At 36.4% G+C, this 15821-nt stretch overlaps 1 protein-coding gene across 1 annotated transcript; it reads right to left on the bottom strand.

The window, feature by feature from the left end:
- Positions 1–1312: 1312 nt before the first annotated feature.
- LOC145216448 (uncharacterized) lies at positions 1313–7370 on the bottom strand. Its single transcript, XM_080084503.1, has 4 exons — positions 7195–7370; positions 5069–5188; positions 3769–3889; positions 1313–2713 (listed from the first exon to the last, which is right to left on the bottom strand). Exons 1-4 carry the CDS (start codon positions 7290–7292, stop codon positions 2570–2572), a joined length of 483 nt encoding a protein of 160 aa, XP_079940629.1. The 5' UTR covers positions 7293–7370; the 3' UTR covers positions 1313–2569.
- Between the last annotated feature and the right edge of the window lie 8451 nt (positions 7371–15821).

Raw genomic sequence — 15821 nt, 5'->3', positions numbered from 1 at the left:
TTCAGGCTGTCGATGGTGAACTCGTGCGCACGTTGTGCCATAGTTACTTTTCATTGGCATTTGACATGTTTTTATGACAACAAAGAATAAAAAAGAAGACTTAGGCTAATAAGTGATTGTGGCTGTTGTAGTGTAACCTATTTTCCGGATATGTTACACAGGCATATATTCTGGAAATTGTTTGTACTTAACACTTTGAAACCTCCGGATGTACGCTACTAGAAAAGTAAGTTCGTAAATCACTGGTTTTAGTATAAGGATGCACTGAATTGGCCTAAATAAATTTGGACCGAAACCGAAAATTTGGCAGTTTTGTCCGAATCATTTGTGACGTCACGTGAAGTCGTACGCTATACTATATTGACAAAAAAACATAAGCTGTTCTTCCAGGCAAACAGTGGTGTTACTACAATAGGATTGTTTTGTTTTACATTAGGATACAAATTGTTCGGCCGAAACCGAATCTTTGTAAAAGCAGTTGCTTCGTCCGAATGAATTCGACAAACAGAATATTCGGTAAATCACTAGATAAGTCTATCAATTTTAGCTCTTTAGCGTCACCGCTTGGCGATTTATTTTTATGTACGAATGCGCGTGGCATCAGCAAGGTGAAAACTCCAACAGACACTATAAACGTGTCTGGGAGGGCAGGAACTTGACCGAATGGTCCGGCGCGCCTGACCCATATACAGACATAAAAAACCCTGATCGGGATTCGTCCCCGGGAGAGTCCTGGGTTCGAACCCCGGAAAAAAAACGTGTCTGGGATCTGATCTCGGAAGCGTCGTGGGTTAATAAATTTATAACTTTGTGTACATTGATGTGGAAGCGTACCAAAGTCTTCACAAAGTTTTGATCTGGCCTTCATTGTACTCTTTTTTTCGTACCCCTTTTCTACTGGTGTCATATTTAATGTTTCAAAATCCTATCTGGCACCCCTTACTTTGGTGCTACATACCCATTGAGGGGGGGGGGGGGTATACCCCTAGTTAAGAACCGCTGCTCCAAACAATACCTTGCTGCATATCGATACGTTTGTTGACTCTACCTTTTAAACTAGGCCTTGTTCACAATGACGCAAACAAATTTAGGTTTCTTCACATGGTACATCTTGTTGCTGTTCTCCATAATGTACCATTCTATAATAACAAAATTTGACATCCCCAACAAGAAAACTGATTTAAAAATCAACGTAATTTTGATGTTTTTGCCCTAATTTTTAAATCTGATGACTTCATTATGTTTTAATAGTCTGTATCTACCAAGCAACTGACTTGATGACTTTATCGTTTAGTTTTTTTTACAACAAGTATGGATTTGATTTGTGTATTTATTCAACTAAACAACCGAAACAGCACACAATAGCAGAGTACACAAAAAAGTTGAATTGAAAACAACATTTGCCGTTACAACTACGGGTGCAGATTGACACGAAAAAATACAAAAACAAACAACAAAAAAGTTGACTTGTGTTTGAATGACGCAACAGTAATTTATTCGACAATTTTGCAAGTAAGAGACAAAGTTTCAACTGTATATATCATTTTATAGCCAAATTGCCCTTAAAGACTATCAGCAGATGCTTTTCACCAACAATTTTATGAATTACTCGATGGGGACTTATGGTGGGCCTGTAGCCTTGGAATTTTGTACCACAGTGTTGAATGTTTCAAACTTAATTGCACACTCCATTGTCACTGCTTTATTTTCAAATGTAGAAACCTAATATTTTTGTGGTTTTAACATATTATGAACAAATACAAAAAAATAATGACAAGTAGCAGAATTTATGCTCTGATATTTTGTTTCCAATTTTAACCAGGAATATCGCAATATGATTAGGACATTTGTGACACACACTTAATGGAGAAGATTGTACAGACAAAAACGACAGTGTAACAAACGTGTATTGTACCCTCCTGTCATATTCTAACAGACATAAGTAAAACCGCAAAAGCCTTGGGTCGAAACCTTGTTGCACTAATTTTTTACAGTGTTTTGCTTTTGGGTCGGTGTATGTTTAAACATGTATCTTTCATACAGTGCTGTATTTTGTTCAAAAGCGGTTGTTTGAGATTTCTATACCAGTTTAGAACCGTTAAAATATTTCAGGAGATCATACAAGCAACTAGTGACTGCACAAACTTGTTTAAAATACATTTCGCTTAATTTTGAAATATTGACAATAAACGAAGTTTTCAACAAAAATTGTTTTAAGCGTTATTTAGGCGGTAAACCGAAGATCGAATTTTTCGCGTTAGAATATCGGATTGATTTGGGCCGAAGCCAAATTTAGCAATTTCAATTTAAAACCCATACAAAAACTTGCTGACACCCACAGCTACAAGCTTTATGCGTAGTCAACGAAAACTCAAAAGTAACAATATAAAAAAATGTAACATATTGTTTAAACGGCCTAGTGCAGGACAAAACGATACTTTATCTGTGAATATCAATGTAACAAGCGCATACATTCATTTTGATAGGGTTTGTATCCTACGTAACGTGTGAAATAAATAGAAGACAACGTCATAGGTTAGAAAAACGAGGGATAATGTTTCAGTAACGTTTACTTCTTTTCTAGGCCCTTCATTCTCTCCGTGATCCCGTTTCTGAGAGAGGAGAAGCATTTTATCCAGGCCTGTATGGTCGGAGAGCTCGACGAGAGATTCAATTTGGTACCGATCACGTGGAGAAGCACCGGAAAGAGGTACTAAAAATGTTAAATAATATTTCTTTAAAATATGTTGCGGGAAGTCTTCGTTTTGCGATTAAAACTTGGCCGCCTCTTTAGTTCTTTTGTGTTATAACACATAACACAGACGTATACTTCTGTTTGATTTTGATATCTCATTTATGACCTGCAACAGGGGTAGGCAACCTTTTTGTACTGCAGACCGTTTTTGAAACTAAAATTTTGTCGCGTACCGGACTTAACTACAAATATCTAGCAATGAAAACGCCTAAATTAGTTTATCATCCCCGGGGTACATGGGCAAAATGTTTCATAGCATTTAACCTGAAAAAATATACGCCACGGTAACAAACTCCTCGCGGACCGGCGGTTGCTGACCACTGACCTACACTATACCTGTCTTACTATGTCTGGGGTCAGCAACCCCTGGCGTGTGGTCCAATGTTAGCACGTAAGGTGCTTTTACTACACGCTGACACAAAAACGTTGGCACTCCAAATTACTGTCATTCTGAGGCAACGAGAAATTTGGCATGGGGCGTTTGAAAGGTTGCCGACCTCAGTATTACAGGAAGCACTGACCAACAGCGCAATTTTGTTGCTGACTATTAATTAGTCCATGTCTGTACGCAGAGTGACAGAAAAAAAGGGTTACCACTGGTCTATATTAAAAAAGGAGCACTTTGCTTCGACTAAAACTTCTGTCGCGCATTGATTAAATAATGAGACCAAATCCGGTGATTAATTTTCATGCAGGGCGGCGTTCCATTTTTGCATGCGCAGTGCTTTTAAGTTCGGGTGCCAATCAATGCTTCTAAGTATAGCATCACCTGAACAGCAACACAGAAAAACCGTGCAAAAATTAGTGTTGATGAAAAGCATGCATGTTGAGTCTATTGCATACTTTTTATAAATCAAGTTTTATTTCTATAATGATATTTCTATTATGACATTACAAAGGAAATTTGTAAGTTTTTGAGTTATCTGATTTTCGTGTTGCAGAAAAGTGTTAAAAGTTTTTTTTTTACACGAAACACTGTTTCCACTAAAATATTTGCAAAAAATTGTTCTTACCTCGAAATATTCGGGATCAATTCGCTTTCTAAGGTGAATATCTCCAAGTTCTTGGAGCAGTTTTTCCAATTCTTCTTCGTGATCGAGGTAATCTACGTACTTTGTGATTGACATCGCAATGCTAAAAATAAAAATGAAAAGAAATATAAGTGAAAAAGTTTTGTTAGACTCAAAAACATCTCAAATCAAATCATTAAACTGGTTTGTAGAAACTCCGCGACTGAAAACAGAGCTTGTATTACAATGATGGTAAAAATGACAAAAACTGAAAATTTAACTCTTTTTTGTTTTAAATAATAAAATATTTTTAAAACAAAATTGCTATAAAATACAGTGACATTCTTTCTAAATGCGCATCATTGCTTTAAAAAAATCGTTTTAACAACATTGAAAAACGAAAAAAAAACAATTTTTTTGAAAAAAAGGAAAAATAATTTTAGCTGAAACACAACAACAATAAGGTTTGATATATCGTATCAAATCCCACTGGTTCATATCTCCGGCTTCACGTTTTTATATCGATCGGTGTTATCGAGTCTATTCGACATCCATTCTTTCGATTTTGCATTGTGACAAAGTATCACTATGACGTCACAATGAACATGCGCGCACATCAATAATTTATTCACGAGGTCTGCGTTCCCGAACCGCCTCGCAGGTGAAGTGCTAGTTGATGGAACTGCCAAGTAATAATGGCCTCTGTGACCAACGAATTGAGATAACCCATTAGCGGAAAAATTATTGTCTTGTCAACTTCACACTGTCCTTTGTTACATCACAGACGTTGCTTTGTTAGAAAATGTATTACAAGGAGTTATTCTATTAAGGTATCGATTCGTTAGTCGCAAATTCAATCAAAAAAGTGTTAAAAAAATTGCCCCTGTCAAATCAACGCAAGTAATTCTGACGTTTTAATTCTCCTGTGTGGTTGGGATTTCCGCACTTTTAATTAGGTTGATGTAATTCTGGATTGGAGTTCCATATGGCTTTGGATTTATTGCGGACGTGATCATGTTGGTCATAACCTGTCAATCAACTATTTTTTGTGACGTTGTTCACGTCACAGTCCCTTAACCTTTTTCACTCCCTTAATGTCACACAAGTGTGAAACAAAAATGACGTCACACTACTATAAAACAAAAATGACGTAACAAAGTTACAATAAAAAAAAAATCATTAAAAACAAAAAAAGACAACTATAAAACAAAATATTACGAAATAAATTTACATTAGACTTCTGCGAAATACAAACTACGTAACACAATAATAAAATTAACGTTATACAAGTAGGAAAGATTACCTCGTCGCATGGGATTTAACTTTTCGCCTATTCCTCATCTTCTCTAAGGGCAGATCTTCTTCCGGTGAGATTTCTATGTTGTAGAAAAGTTTTCGGATGAAAGTCGACTCGTTCAGTAATCTAAAACCAAACACATGGAGTTAAATAATCACTGCATTGAATTTGTCGACGACGCAAACTCAAGAGGTGGTGGGTTCTAATCCCACTTGAACTTATTTACTGAAGCAGTCAATACCGAAATGAACCGCGCCAAAACCGACACAAAATATCATTCTCTAAATGTCTCTATCATGCATTCTCTAATTGCATTTGAATAAAAAAGAACTGATTATTTTATGTGCTTCGTAAAGACAAGAGGTTGCAAGTTTTTTAAAAATAGTAGTAAATATGTACACAATTCACGGTTTTAAAGATTCTAACCAGAAACAAACAAGCCAATATATTTGCATAAAGCATGACGTTTCGACATCAACTTGTGTCATTCTCAAATGAATAACTAAAAGAATGACACAAGTTGATGTCGAAACGTCATGCTTTATGCAAATATATTGGCTTGTTTGTTTCTGGTTAGTAGTAAATATGCTACAGTCAGGAGGACATCAATATTTTCCGACCCTCAAATCAGTTCTCTTCAGCCTCCTCCCCTTCCATGCACCCTAACTAACCGATGACGTGTCTCCATGCTTCCTTGTAATGGATGAAACGAATCAGGGTCAATTTTAGCAGGTTAACTGACATGATAGAAAATGTTTATGAGATAAATAGCAAATATAAATTGATAGTTTCAAAAAAAAGGAAACTGTGTTGAAGTGGTGGGTACGTATTTATCATACACTGAAAACTGTTCCATATTTTGTAAATAACCTTGCAAACACGAAGTTGGTCATAAAATTTTTTGTGTTATTTGAAACTATCTAAGGTCTTTGGTCAATGCTCATGATTTAGGTGAGATTTATATAAGTGTCCCCATAACAACCCAAAGCACATGGTTTTGAGGGCATATATATCATCAATTGTACATATGGCTACATATCAACTTTTAACTATGTGAGTATTGGGATGAGGTTTTATAATCAAATATAATAACCAATTTATATGACAACAAACTCAGCTTAGTTTCTTGCGTCCCAGTGTTAATTTAAATAACTAAGCCCTTAACGTAACCTATCGGAATTTAGCAAACCATTTATGTTGCATTCTTATTTACTAACTCTACCCTTCCCGTTGCGGTGATAACGCAAGCAAAAGAGCAAAATAACAAACCTATGGTTTTGGGGTCAATAAAACAAAACAAGCTAACACGCTCCGTGTGGGTGACGGTGAAAGGGGAGAAAAAAATCAATAAAGCTTTTGTCGGTTTTGGCGTCTAGACCTTTCAGATACTCAGCTCTGAACAGTTGGGGGTCGATAAAAAGGCGGAAACGTCTGAATTTCACGATTATTTCGACAATTATATGAGGTACCTACAAACCTTTTCGATTTTGTGGTAAATCTATGCACTTTAATGTCGGCTAGGTGCCAACATGTTTAATGGAGACTAGAGTAGATTTTGTCCTGTTGTGGAATATGCCTGTCAGTCCTTGCAATTCCTATTTTTAAAGCCTTTGTTGACTTTTGACTTTTTTATTAAAAAAACAAATCACGTTCGTGAACAATTTTGTGCTCTTTTTATCACAATTCAACTATGCCAAAAAACCATCATGACGTAACAGGAATTTAGTGACGTAATTGCCTTCACTGCCGCTCTTTGTCACTTTGTCTGTGTTTTCTGAGAAAGCCCCAGAAAAAAGTTTTTTAGGGTCCCTTTACTTGTCCCACCAACGTCCTACCCGCTTTATAATAAGGTGTAGCCGCAGCGCTTTTACCCATTATCCACCATTTGTGCCCTCCACTTTTTTGCGTTCCATAACGTTGTAACGTTGCGCAGCTATTTCCGGCTTGGTGATTGTTTGAGCGCTATTGTGTCACTTATATGATTTCATTTACCAAGGAAAATAAACTCAACTAAACTCAAAGCAACCTAAACAAATTTAGGCCTGACTCGGCCGCAGTTTTACATATCGCTGCGTCTCTTTTCCATTTTCACTGTGTGTTTCTCTCGAGATTCGAACACGCGCCCTTCGTACCTGTGAAATATAAGTAGGCCGAGTTCTTGCATGCCCATCTCCTTCATTTGTTCCCATGAACCTCGAATCAATTCGATCTGTTCCTTCGTATATTGCATTGCAAGAATTTTGTTTAAACGTCGTTTTATGCAGTAAAATAGTTTAAACTAGTTGCAACCTGTGAAATGGTAAATACCTTGTTAATTGTTGGTTCGAAATCTACAAAGCAAAACGCTGCAAAACGTAGCTGCTTTCATTGTACAGTGCTAATATACTATAACCAGGGTTGCCATCGACACGGTCTCGAAAATAAGGACGGAAAAAATAAGTTTCCATTCGAAACGAAACAAACGTTTTTAAATAATTTTTCGCGTTTAAACGAGCCATGGTATATCATATGCCATATTTTTTGCGAGAAACAATCTGTTCCAACAACTCCTTGTTTGTAGAAAATACTTTGTGCATCTCACGACTGCTCAGGTCTATAGGTTTACTTTTACTTGTGGCAGGGATTGGACTTGTAATTTTTAAAAATAAGACAAAATAAGGACGCAAGTCATAAAGAAGGACATTTCTTAGAAATAAGGACAATACATTTTTCTAAGGCATTGCCCTTAAAAATAAGGACAAATCTTAGAAATAAGGACGGTATGGCAACCCTGACTATAACCCCATTATGTTCCAATCAAACGTTAACTATATTTATCGTCCCAACATCAACTCAGAAAAATAAATCAAAAAGCAGTACTACTGCTTGGAACATACTGCTTGAACGCCAATATAAAAGCACTTTCATTTCTTGTGTTTTATTTTGTACGTGCGTACTAACGTGCGCCAAACCACTGACAAAACCCTCCAATATTCACACAATAACATTAAACCAAAGATTAAAGATTTATTAACATACGTTTTCTCATACCTCAACTCCTAAGCTTTGGTGCTTAAACAGTAATCAAGAACGCTTAAAACTTTCGCTTCCCTTTTTTTCTGCTGCCGCTTTAATTTGAACACAATGTCAGTCTTGGCCAAGTGCACTTTTAAACCTTCAATGAACAATAAATTTTCCCCGCGATAACTTCCGCAAACACGTACTTTTAGCGCCTACGACACAAGCCATTAAACAATTCTAGGTTCTGTGATACCAGCACGACCTTTAAAGCTGTCGATTGCACTAAATATTTTTAACCGTGTTGTACTCTCATTTTATCAATTTTCAGTGCTGAATCACTATTGTTACGTAATTGCGACGTCATCATTTAATAAGCCAATTTAGGGTGAGAGGGATTTTAAAAGTTTAAAAATTTCGTTTTTTTTAATTTTATAACCGGTGTAAGCATAATAACTTGCTGTTTTGTCACAAATTTTTATTATGACATCATTTTGTGCTTTTTACGCCATTTTTAAACGTATTTATTTCAAGTCGAACTGTTTACTAATCAACTGTGTTTTGTTATTTAGGGCGAACTGGTTACTCTTTTTGCCGAATGAATAATCAGCTAGTAACCAGTACAACGGATATAAGGCACTTGTTAATGACTAACAAGTAACAACTATTTGAAAACGGAAGTTTGTCGTACGTTGATGTAACTCTTTCGACTGAAAGTGAGTTCGTAAACATGTGATTACCCCAAGTTCGTCATAACATCGTGACGCATGAAAAACACCACGTCAATTTGTCACGGGTCTATGACGTGTAAAATAGAAAAATACGAAGTTTGCTGCCAAAAATACTATTTGTGCTGCAAATAGTTTTGTTTTCGGGGATTTTTGCGATGAAATGTATTTAGAAGTTTTACCAATGTTTTCTCTAAGCTGGTTTTTGTTGCAAAGTTTCAGCGTGTCAGAAATTATATGCTGTACAAAGCTTACGTGGGGCACAAACGTGCTCACAGTAAGCCTCTGTGTATGCCCACATACGTTTAAATACCTGACAAGTTTGCGACGCAAAAAGGCAAACAGTTGTTCCGTTGTTAAGGCCACAAAACAGTTCACCTTAAATTCCAAACCGCCAGTTATGAATAATTCAAATTTGCCACTGTTTTCCCTATTGCCACTCGCCTTTGTTCCTTACAATTCAAGGATTCCGGAACGCACAATGCACTGTTTGTGACGAAACTGTTGAATATTTTCTGTCCAACTGTCCATTATGAGTGGTCCTGTGGTGAAAACGCATTGTGGTTGGTCACTAATGACCTAAAATGTAGGTCCTAAATGGTCCGTTCTATACAAAAAATGTCCTTTGTTACATCCGCAATTAAATAGTCACTTCATCGCCAATACGATCGACAAAATCAACGATTTTCGTACGATCTTACCCTTCAATTAGTAAATTCCGTTTATGCCGACGATCACCTTTTTTGCTGGTCACAAAATAGTTATAGTACAGTTGTGCATCTGTCTACAATTGTTTTTAAAGATACTCTAATATTTGTATGGTACTTGTCAAACGGAACGTATTAAAATTTTCAAATAAAGCAGAAACGCCGAAGCACAATTTGCAATATGTTCAAACGGCTAGCGCACCTGACTTACTCTCAAAGTTGACGGTTCTGATCTTAGCTCGAGGTCTCTTGTTTTTAACGAAACTTTCGCGGCATTTTTTACATTTTGTCGAAACCCGATACGTTAAACTTAAATAAGGTAACTAACTTCCTCGAAAAAGTCCTGAAAATATGCAGAGAAACACGCCTTGACTTAAAATAGCGGACTTAAAATAAATAAACAATGTGCATTCGTAGCCGGTATTCCGACCGTTGAACTTAAAATGAAACAAACGGAGAAGAATCAATCAATCAATACTATGAGCGGCAAAATTTTCACGTTTCTATTTTTAGATTTTACAAAAAGGGTGGCAACCATCCGTCAGTTAATCAACGTAATTGCCAATTAACCGAACTGGCAGGTGTCGGCTAAATATATTCAACCTTTTCGGGTGTTGCAACCGTGTTAAAAATCTTAAGCTACATGCAACTCGCAAAATCAAACTCAAATAAATTTGTTGCCAAGTTGTTAATTTTTAGCTTGTTATTTGAGCAAGTTTTTAGAAAGTAATTCTAAATAAATGCATTGAGTTCCAATTTTAAGGTTATAATGTTTGCTGGGTGACTATTTTCCAATCACATATGTTACATTATAGTCTATATATTATAGTTGTCGAACGGCGCGAAACAAATTAAACCTTATTGGGAGTGTAATACACACGTGAATACGGACACCCAGTGTTTTTTTAAGGTGTTTTGGGGGACCGAAACGGTCTCCCAAATTTCTCTAGCGGTTTCCCAAAATTTATACTTGCAACTACAACTACAGTTTTTGGTATTTAAATGAAACGCTTGCGGTCTCTTAAAACTACTTAGCGGTCACCCAAACCAAACCTTAAAAAAAACCTGCGGACACCTATGACATCGCTTCCAACTTGCCAAATAAAAGTCTCATGAGATCGCATGTCATATACAAGTCATAGTGGGGCCTTGTCTACTCGTGAATGAAAACGTGAATGTTACCTCTATACCGCTATTTTGTTTTACATATCACTTAGTAGTGTATATTTTATAGCTTCTATCGTGTCTATAATTTTTGTTAACAACCAAATAACTCTTATAACCACACAAAAACTCTAGTAATTCGAACAACTGTTAACATTCGGCTAGCAGTTGCAAATTAAAATAATCTGCAAAAATCTAAAAATTGGCATTAAATGCTGCGTTATTTGCATCAGATTTTGGTCAGGTTCGGGCTGCAATTTGATCTTTCCCTGTTATTTCATTGCAGTTTAACTTTACTTGTCATACATTTTCAACAGCATTGTTAATTGCTTGTACCCTAATCCCTTTGCAACAATCATTTTCTATGGAAGTACTTGTAACTACAAATGCTGTGAATGTGCACGACAATAAGTATCTACAATGAAATGATACCTTTTTTATAGTTTTTTCGAACACTTGTGCTTACATTCTAAATGAAAACTGTACATTAAATTTTAAAGCCTGGTATCATCTCTCCTGCCAGTTTCTCGTCATAACATCCTTTGAATATTGCAAGATGCGCTTTAGCGATAAGCCTTGTTTACGCTATTTAAAAAGGTTAATTTGTCATTGTAATCAATGCTAATATCGCTTCGAGGATCGTTGATAAGGTTATATAAATGCAAACAACATTGTGTTACAAATTTAATTGAATTATCTCCTTACGGATTGAATTTTAACAGCTCACCGCTTTTTTAAGGGCCTCTTTTGACCTTTTATTTACAAATCCGTTTAAGGCTTGCGTATGCTGACGTAAATGTATTCGATTCTCTTACCTTACTGTCTGCTTAAATTCATTAAAGAATAGTAATGAATATATAGGAGATGCTCGCAAAGATGTTAAGTGTTAATTTAAGCTCAATTGTAATGGTTTAACTGGTATAGAGCACTTTTTATTCTTATCTGCAAATTGCCACAAGAGTAAAACGCTTTAAAACTTGCCAAAACATAACTCCAACTACCGAAATTCAACGCACACGGGTGCTAACGGTCTGTCAGAGCCTTTCTATCTGGCTAAATTCTAAGATATTTTGTAGACCTGGGAAAATGCGCATTAAAAACCTGCTCTGCTCGCCAAACTTTTTGGGTAAAAAAACGAAATCAAGTTGACTAAAGTAATTAGTAAAATTAAATTATCCCCGAAAGATACACTGTTCTGAACCATACGGCTCGTTATTACAACCAAGAGTACACCACGAAAACCGGAACAGTTGCAAAGTGAACTGAAAATACAAACAAACAAGTACTGATATATCCGAAATATCGATTACTGAGATCAAATATCTTATTCGCACTAGTCTATTTTGTGTATTCATGTAACCTTCATGCATCTACGTTGAGCGGAACCTACTATATTAAATTACCAACATACCATTAATGGTTTAGCTGGTACGTGTGTATCCCTTCCTTCGTTTTATGTTGTGTCTGGCTTACTGCTATTCAACCCTTACTTCAGCAGATGGGAAATGCTGCCTGTCTAACTCAATTAAAGTGCTGCGCCGAGTTGAACCCACAGTACGTTATCACAGATCGCAATTGAACATGAACCTGGCCTGATTGCCATTGACTTACATTTGCCAGACAAGGACATGACATGTAGTCATCGACAGCATAGATGTATATGCACATGCAATTGAGTCGCCTATTCCCAATGGACATGTTTTCAGGATAAACCTAATTAATGCAATCTATAAAGCTTTATTGCCCGTCGTGACAATAAACTAGTTCCGGCAATCAATAAGTCATCTACATGTGCACGCCTAAAGTGGGTTAGTTGACAAAATCCAATAGGCTTGAAAACAGTTCAAGCCACATTTTAAATAGTACAACTAAGGTAAACGTTGTTATTGGTTTCTCTGCAACAGACCTTGTTGTCTGCTGAGATTCGGATTTTGTCAACGACCTGTGTAATTTGTCATTACATTGTAATATAATTGGCTTCTGAGTTGACCAGAAAAAAACATGCCAAAACACAACAACCTGAACTATAAGATAGTTTTCTTTCTAAACATCATACGAAAAAAACCTTTTTATCACATGACGTTTAAATCCATTGAGTTAATTTATTTCACGTGGTGCAAAAAAACAAAACAAATGGAAAGTTTGCTATAAGCGACATTAAAAAACTTGTTTATTCTGTTGTCGTAAATCTTTTTTTTTCACCTGATCCAATATACGCTTAAATCAAAACAAATAGCGGCCCAAAATTTTTACAAGTCCAAAATATTGTGCTAAAATTGCAGGACGGCATTGTGTTTAGTTTTCGAGACATATGATTGTGCGCTTGTTTCTCTTTGGTGTCCACTATACCCTCAACCATTGGCGTTCTCACGCCTTTTTTTCTGTTTTAAGAAATGACTGACTTCACTTGTCACCGTTAAAAGGGCATCACCTCGGATTTTACGCACCCTGTCTGAAAACCCAAGACCAATACACCTGTCTCTATTGTCAAGTTCCTTTAGTCTTTTTAATCAATGTCGTCTTGCTACAAGTGCTATGCGACCCACAGTTGCAAAATTGAAAAAATCTAGCCAATTTTTTCATCACTACATTGACAAGGCAATTAATTCCACTTTATAGAACAGAAACGCTTTGAACCGAAAGTGAGTGAAATCGATAGTAAAGTGTGACAGGTTTTCACTCCGCTTGATGCACTGTGCTAATTATTTAAGCGAGGTTCATGTCTTACTTAAAAGGTTATAACCGTTGGACAATTTAACTTGCTTTGTACCCAAATATAAGTCAGCGTTTTTGGACACACTTTTTAAACATTTCAAAGAAGCTTTGATGTAAATTTTGTCATGAAATATAAGCACTACGTTTTGTGCCGACAATGGTTGTGTGCTGTGTGGCCTACATAGTTCCACACCTTTTAAAACCAGACATACTGCGTAAAAAGGATCTGCAAAGAATACATGTTTTATCGACAATTTAAACGCTTTTTATTCTATCAAAGTTTAAATAGGAATGTAGTTTTACATTTAGAAGCAGACCAATGACTGTTAAAAAGATTTACCTAAAGTTTAAACAGTGTAACATGGTTTCCGAAAGTTATCACTACACTGTAACATACACGGCAAACCAATTAATCTACTGCTCGGTTCGTTTTAGTTGACAAATACCGTTGGGGGCGTTGATTAACTATCTGCTGGTCGGTTGTGTTTAGTGACTGCAGGGTTATACCAAGCAACTAATATGTTCAGTGAAAACTGATTTTGGTATCTTTTCGCTCTGCTCCTGTGTTGTACTTTAGGTCGGTTACAATCAATATTTCCACTAGAGATATTTTGCAATAACAAAACACATACTGGAAGAGCTATACGAAAGTAAAACTGATTTTAAGCTTTAGAAGCTGCAAGTTTATCTACAATACTACACACTAAAGACCACACTTCACCAAAGTCTGCAAAACACAACAGGCAGACTTGAAAGTGCGTATAATCAGTAACAAAACTGACCAAAACTTGAGCAGATATAATAACAGCAGCGATCGGTAAGACTGCACTAAATATAGTTACTTCATACAAGCTTTTTCGTTTTTAATGGATATGCTTAAAGATTTAAAAGCGAGACGAAAATACCCTTGCTAGCTGCTTTGGTTGTTTTTCTCTCTGCCTTTGAGTTCAATGTGCTGCCAATAAAATCCTCCGCCGCTGAAGAAGCCCAATTTCATTGTAATTTTCGAGGAAATTCTGTTAAAAAGCGTGGCTGCGACATTTTATGCGCCATTGTTGTTGACGCGAAAGATAATGCCAGCACAGTTAAATTGACGTATAAAAACGATCTTTTCTTAAATTGGCAGATGAATATTCAACGTCTTAGGTTGAATTATTGGTCTCTAGCCAGGGACTGGTCAACAATTTTGAAAGGAGGATGCTTTCTTTTGGTCAAAATTTTGGGCTTGCCTTTGTCATGGCAACTGTTTTCGCATGTTGCGTGAAAAACGTGCAGAATTCGGTTGACCAAAGAACTTTGAACAAATCACAGTTCTTTCTAATTGTGGGCGTTGCTGTAATGCGAGGAGAAATAGCTTTTTTAATGATTGAAACCTTTTCCGCTTCGAGACTGAAAATAGCAACGCAACAGCCGCTACAACAAATACCAAACTAGAAACTGCCTTGAAACGTTGATTTGTTTTTGACACAGATTTGTCATTACGCATATAGTATAGTCTTGCCAACCATGCAAAGTCAATAAGCTAATAGAGTGTCTGCGCTATAAGCCATGTCACTAATACCAAAAGCCAATTAACTTTTGCCCTAATTCCTGCTGTTTACGTAACATACTTTACGTCACCGCTGTAGTCTACCGTATAAGCACTTTTTCGACAACACATGCTGTGTAGTCTCAGGGGTATAAGAACACTGACCCCCCCGCAAAAAAACATCTTACTTTTACGCCAAGCCGTTCATCAAAACTTGCGCCCCTGTCAAGCTTGCCGTTGTGCGCAGTTCGGACGCTTTTCAACGCTCGCTGTGACTGTTCAGCTTGATGTAAAAAAACGTTGTTGGGTAAAAATTAGTGAGTGATGGGCCAAAAATGCAAGTACTCTCTTTGGCTGAGTATTTTACAAAATGTGACTTCACACACATGTACATTAACGAACTGTATAAATTAGTGGTTGCGTTATTGTTATTGACCGTTTTTTCAATATGACATTTAAAAATGTACGTTTGTATCAAGAAATAAACATGAAAATAGTGTTTATAAGCCCCGTCAGTGATTAAGGGTTTGCAGCCAGGGACCCCACATGTAAAGGGGGATTATCTAAGTTTTAGTGTTTACGGCATAATTTAACAGTTTTATATGTTTAGCTATATGCAACTTATGAAATGGAGGCCCAAATCTCTAATTTTAAGTGTTTTGGCAGTTATAGAAGCCAAATTTCAAGTTTTAGCCCCTCGCCCCATACAATCTTAATAGAGATGTCGTAAATTAAAATGATCTTCAAAGTTTTTTTAACAGCGTATAAATTGTCCCCAAAGACTTACATGCTCTGGGGGTTGGGGTTAACTTGAAAATGTTAGCTTTGTTTTAGAAGAAAACCTCAGAAAAAGCGTGACCCGAATTCTGTGGCACTTAATTGAATTTCACCATTTGTTATTGATTGTCTTCAAGTGTAAA

Source organism: Phallusia mammillata, chromosome 1 (assembly GCF_965637545.1).
Source record: "Phallusia mammillata chromosome 1, kaPhaMamm4.hap1.1, whole genome shotgun sequence".
Classification (NCBI taxonomy): domain Eukaryota; kingdom Metazoa; phylum Chordata; class Ascidiacea; order Phlebobranchia; family Ascidiidae; genus Phallusia; species Phallusia mammillata.
This window is presented reverse-complemented; position numbering and strand designations above follow the sequence as displayed.